The sequence below is a fragment of the Triticum aestivum genome, chromosome 6B, assembly GCF_018294505.1.
Source record: "Triticum aestivum cultivar Chinese Spring chromosome 6B, IWGSC CS RefSeq v2.1, whole genome shotgun sequence".
Taxonomy (NCBI): Eukaryota; Viridiplantae; Streptophyta; class Magnoliopsida; order Poales; family Poaceae; genus Triticum; species Triticum aestivum.
In genome coordinates, this window is record NC_057810.1 from 57,390,804 (window position 1) to 57,396,541 (window position 5,738).

The 5,738-nt window shown below is 42.9% G+C and overlaps 1 protein-coding gene across 2 annotated transcripts; it reads right to left on the bottom strand.

Moving 5' to 3' along the window:
* Positions 1-492: 492 nt before the first annotated feature.
* On the bottom strand, positions 493-3,733 carry LOC123135749 (uncharacterized). Of its 2 annotated transcripts, none has more exons than XM_044554954.1 (2): positions 2,493-3,733; positions 493-851 (listed from the first exon to the last, which is right to left on the bottom strand). In XM_044554954.1, the coding sequence occupies exon 1, from the start codon at positions 3,651-3,653 to the stop codon at positions 2,499-2,501; it is 1,155 nt and encodes a 384-aa protein (XP_044410889.1). In that variant the 5' UTR covers positions 3,654-3,733; the 3' UTR covers positions 493-851; positions 2,493-2,498. The 2 variants fall into 2 exon arrangements, with proteins under 2 accessions (XP_044410889.1, XP_044410890.1); XM_044554955.1 differs by having other exon boundaries at positions 493-872.
* Between the last annotated feature and the right edge of the window lie 2,005 nt (positions 3,734-5,738).

Here is a 5,738-nt window from a genome sequence, read left to right on the forward strand (position 1 = left end):
AAATTTTATATGGCTGATAATTCATGCCATCGAGTAATATATCCCATTTAGGGAGCGTATGGACAAAAACATGGTATAATATCCGGCATTAATATGTTCTTTCATAACGGTCTGTAGTAGAAGCTCGGCATAGTTCTGAACTCTGAAGATATATTTCTTCAACACTAAAAGACAAATTCCATATAGTGGAAGCCAGTTTGCATTTGTTAATGCCTAAAGTAACTCTGGTTTGATATAGTATATATAGACTACAAATGTTAGTATAACACCTGAGATCAATCTAGGTAGAATGGATACCATGCTAAACCGAGAGTACATACTCTAGCTATTTGCTGGGCACAAATAATGACATTTATTCACTGAAAAAAAGATTGAGGATTGCATTGCAAACTGCAACGGACATTGGGAACATAGAGATACAGAGTGTGCAAATGTACTCATCAATGATACTTGAAGCATTTGCTGAATACAAAACAACACGTTCTTGCCGTATTTGCATTAATGACCAACTTTGTTGTAAGATTCGTGTTTATTTTGCAGCTCTGGTTCGAGTAAAACAAACATGGCTATAACATTTAAGCGGTTACTATAGATATCTTAACTTGGTGGCTGAAAGATTCAGAGTTAACTAATCAGATCTTATTCTGATTCAGAATTACTAGAAATAAGGTTTACTGAAATTGCAAATTTCAAAAGGACAAAAGTAGGAGCTTCTTCACGCAAGGCGTCAAGTCCACAAATACCTTCAGAATCACATACATGATAGCAGAGTCAAAGCGCCCTGCTTCGTCGATCTCCTGGAAGAACAAGAAGGGGACACCATGCATCTGCATCCGGTTTTAGCACATCTTCTGAAAGAAAGAACGCGCCGTCTGCATTCAGTAAATCAGTATGTTCCTATAATTCCACAAGCTAGGCACCAGAGAAGGGACACACAACAGATGTTCATTTCAAATCTAATCTCTTTGGGATTAATAGCATGGACCCATCTCCTTTGTGTAACTGCAAGCACACAGCTGAGATCTCATTTCTTCCAACTTCTAAAGCCTAACATCAGGAACAGACAAATATGCACATCCCGACCACAGCTTGGGTCTTAATTTGAGGTACACAACATGTATACTATTCCTATGTTCTAAGTTCTGCAAGATTATATAATTATGTAATATCTAGACTTAGATTTAACTAAATAGGCGACGAAGAGATGACATTTGGTATAAAAGAGAAAATTAGTGGGATAATCTCTTAGATGAGGTGACAGTGTTCATTCTTCCAGAGCCAAAAAAAATGAAACAAGGCAAAAAAACAGTGTTCATTCTCTTTTCTCCAATGCCAGCATACACGTCTTTAGAAGAGATCATAGCTGACACAACAAAAGAAAATATAGAAGAGCATCCAAAAAAAGCAAATACTGATATGGAATACAGATGCCTAAGCATCTATGCACATAGTGCTAATATGGAATAAAATTAGTAAAAAGGTACGACAGATAAATGACATAACCGGTTTTAAGATTAACTTAACAAAAGTTCTGTTATATGAAATGCCCTTTGCTTTTCAGAAATTTGCCTCTGCAGCACAAATACCAGGGCCTCCAAAATGCTCATTACATAGTTCTACATGGATAAGTCGATAACAAAAATGCTACTAGCCAACTAATGCACTATTCAGTTCTGACATCAGAAGCCATATGAAAAATATCAACTAGTAGGCCATCAATCAAAGAATATAAGGGAAAATACTGATACAAACTACTGAGTAGTGCACAATGACTTGCTTTCACAACAGTTTTATAAGCAAAGCTACTGCTGGATGAACGAAGATTTTCATCTTAGAAGAACTAGAGCAAGCAACCAACATACTAGATCCAAACTGCATCCTTGGCGGTGATAAACATACTTCCATCCAGAGAAAATTTGGAAGTCTGTGTCATCTTTGGCCAAAATGAGAACATAAAGATACTTGAAAGTATTTGCAGAATGTCCTGCTCTCACTCTCTTTAATTCCATTAGTTCTTAGAGAGACTTTTTTAGCTCCATGAAACCACTGCTCCACTCTTGGACGCCATCCATTTCAAACGTAATGTTGTGGGGATATGTGTCAGAGAGTGCTTAGTACTGTGCAGTGCTTTCTCTGACATGGCTCCTATCTCGAGGTGGAAATGAAGGGTATCCATGGCTGGAGCAGCCGCTCCATGGTTTTCACAAAGATTCCCGTAAATCCAATATGTATGTCAATGCAACCTTAGAGTGCACAAGCTAGTAGTACGATGCTTTCTTCTCTAATTGAATGTCATAATGAGCATACCAATACTCTCAAATCAAATTGCCAATTTCATGATCCTAGACTAGCACCATCAAATCAGCATGTAACAAACATACTATAGATTATCAATAGCAGACAACTACAATTCAGTTAGGCCAAGAACACCAAATCAGGAATGAATAGCATAACACGGAATGTAAAAAAAAATTGTTGTGCCGTAGTGTTACCAATTTTCATGTAAATTTGAATCTAGTCGGCACTTCCCCTCTGCAAGCGGCATCATAGTCTTCAGCAAGGTATGGTGCAACTTCCTTGTGAGGGGATATGTACTTGTCCACGAATACTTTCTCCATCACAATGACTGCAGAATAGTAGCTCCGGTTGTGATCCAGCAGTCCATTTTCCTTGAGAAACTTTACAACATAGTACCGGGGTATGATCCGGCCCTCCAGGCTGTATGTGAGCAATGCCGGATGATGAGCAATGTATGCTGGTTCAAACCCCACCTTGGATATTAGGAACTCTGACTTGCTCTCCAGCATATGGTTAGACCTCATCAGCAGAGGCGGAAGCGTGGACAAAGCAATGCGCACCTCGACATCAGACCACCTGAACATCTTCTTCAAGTGCTCCACTTTGGCGGCGATCTTCTCATTGCTGAGGAATGCAACAGCCTGCAGCGCGTGCCTGAACATCCGAGAGCCACAGGGCACACCAATATCTTGGGCGCGTGCTGCCATTGCCCGGACGCACTCTATGTTGGAGCCAAGCAGCATTAGCTGAGCCATGCACAACTTGGCAATGTCACAGTCACCTAGCCCGCAGGAACGCAGGAAGGCAACATTGGGCTTGACCACTGTCTCAAGGTCGGCTGAGAGAAAGCATGAGCCGCGCCTGAGAGCAGGGAGGAGGTTCTCAAAGGAGCCGAAGAGGTGCAGGAAGTATTGCAGATTTGAGACGAAGGATCTACATCGGAACTTGTCACGGGAGAGCGAGACGAGGTGCGCGATGTCAGAACGTGAGAGGCCGAGGCCGGTGAGCCCAGCGACGACGGGGGCCAGGGTTCTCTCCACTTTGGCGCAGAGGAACTGCGGGTCCTTGGCGACGAGGGCGGCGACGTCGGCGCTGGAGAGGCCGAGGCCGGCGAGGATGGCGAGGACGGCGTCGGGATTGGAGGGGGACTTGAGGTGGGAGAGCTTGGCGGAGGCCTTGAGGGCCTGGGGTCGGGTGAGGCCGCAGGTGGCGACGAGGTACTCCTCCACCGCGAAGCTAGGGTTCGGGGAGACGGCGGGCGCGGCGGCGGAGAAGAGGCGGCGGAGGTGGGAGGCGGGAGACGCGGAGGGAGATGAGAGGAGCTGGGTGAGGAGGCAGCACCGGAGCCGGAGCATGGCGGCGGCGGCGGCGGCGGCGAGGGAATGGGGAAAGCGCGGTGGAGTGATTTGCGTGGGTGTGATCTGTTCTGATCTGGTTCGACCCAACCTAGGTGAGCTCCTTTCCCTCGAAAAATTAAAGAAAAGAAAAACAGGTGGGCTCCCACCCGTCAGTCTCATGCCACGTCATGTTTTATTGCTTCTTTCTTTTTATCGCTTCGTTCCAGAAGAATGAGGAAAAATAAGTTGGAGAATGTAACAACATGATAAATATGACAAGGAGATTATCGAGTTCAGAATACTCCAACATCCAAGTTCATAATCGAAACTCGTCAAATGAATCAAAATTACGGATACTGACACATTCACCTTTAAAAAATAGTGTGGATAATATAGAGGAATCACTGGGTACCGATAAATTATTTCCAGCAACAGCGAGAAACATGATAGTAGGAGGGACGGGCCTTGTCACATCTTTGTGCATATAAATTGGATCTCTCGAATGCCTATGGTCGTGTCGGTTGAGACTTTTTGGAAGGTGCTTTAGTTAAATGGGGTTTTTCCGCACGGTGGATTTCTCTTGTTACGGCTTGTGTGAGATCTGTAAAGTATTCAGTAAAAATCAATTTGAAGATATTGAATTCCTTCATACCTACAAGGGGTCTTCGTCAAGGTGATCCCTTGTCACCTTTCTTATTCCTATTGGTTGCTGATGCCTTATCTGCTTTGGTACAAAAGTCTGTGGAGAAGGAGGGCTTCAAGGGTGTGGCAATATGTCGAAGGGCGCCCACTATCACCCATTTATTATTTGCAGATGATTCCCTTTTATTTTTTGAAGCCTCACAACATCATGCAATGTTGGTTATAGGTTTGTTGAACACTTATTCTTCATCGACAGGGAAACTCATAAACCCATCAAAGTGTTTCATCCTCTTTTCTGACATTGTCCTGGTGCGGTGGTGGAGGACGTGAGAGGAATTCTTGACAAATCTCAACAAGTGTTTGACCCCAAATATTTGGGACTACCGGTTCCAGATGGGATAATGAATAAAGGTATGTTTGAAATAGTTCGGGCGAGTCTAAGGGTCTGTTTGGTTCTAATAAGTCACCTGACTTATAAGTCAGGTGACTTAAAACCAGTGACTTATAAGTCACGCCTGTTTGGTTGTCACCTGACTTATAAGTCATCTGACCACACCTTTCCATCTTGTTTTTTTATGTAAAGGTGGGACCCACGCAAAAGGAGGTGACTTATAAGTTTTAAGTTGGGGTGTAGCAACTTATGACTTGTAAGTTGGGTCTGTTTGGCAAAATAAGTCACTTTTTTCGCTTTTTGACTTATAAGTTGGTGACTTATTTGAAACCAAACAGACCCTAAGCAAGAGGCTAGTTGACTGGAGTGAGCAATACATGTCAGTTGGCAACAAGGAGATATTAATTAAAGCAGTTGCGCAGCCTATCCCCACACATGTAATAGTGTGTTCTAGTTGCCGGCATCGGTTTTGTGATGATCTCACACGAACGATGCAGCAGTATTGGTGGGGGTGGAAAAAGGGAAAAGAAAGATTGTCATCCTCCTCAGGATACTCCAACTCTGAGTCGGTCTCTGAGGGTTCCTTCGACCCTTCCATGACCTCAATAAAGTTAGTGTCGTCGGAAGTGTAGGGGGCAGGAGGGCTACGTCAGCGCACCTGAACCCTCGCTTGACATTCGTGGAAGTCATGGCAAAAGAATATTTGATGCTCCAAAAATGCTAGTTTTGAAAACATTTTGGAGCTTTGATTTTGTTATTTTGCTATCACTTCCACAAAAGTTATTTCATGTTGAAATTTGTCAAGCATACAAAACATTTGTCAAAGTTAAAAAAAAAAGATTTGTGGTAGATCTTTTTTATTATTTTTATTTTACTGTTCACCAATGAGCATTTGAGCTCGGGATCAGAAAAGGAGTTTTGGTTTCATTATTTCTTCATGATAAAAAAATGTGAGCATGTACCGCTGATCTCTGTTTTGTGATGAAATGTACCCAATTACAGTGAGTAAAATAGGAGAGTTTTACATAACCAGGCAGCGGCAACAGAAAAGTAAATTATCTGAACAAATA

What these genes read in the sequence shown, in the direction of transcription:
- LOC123135749 (XM_044554954.1), bottom strand. Translation starts at nt 3,653, where the DNA reads ATGCTCCGGCTCCGGTGCTGCCTCCTCACCCAGCTCCTCTCATCTCCC.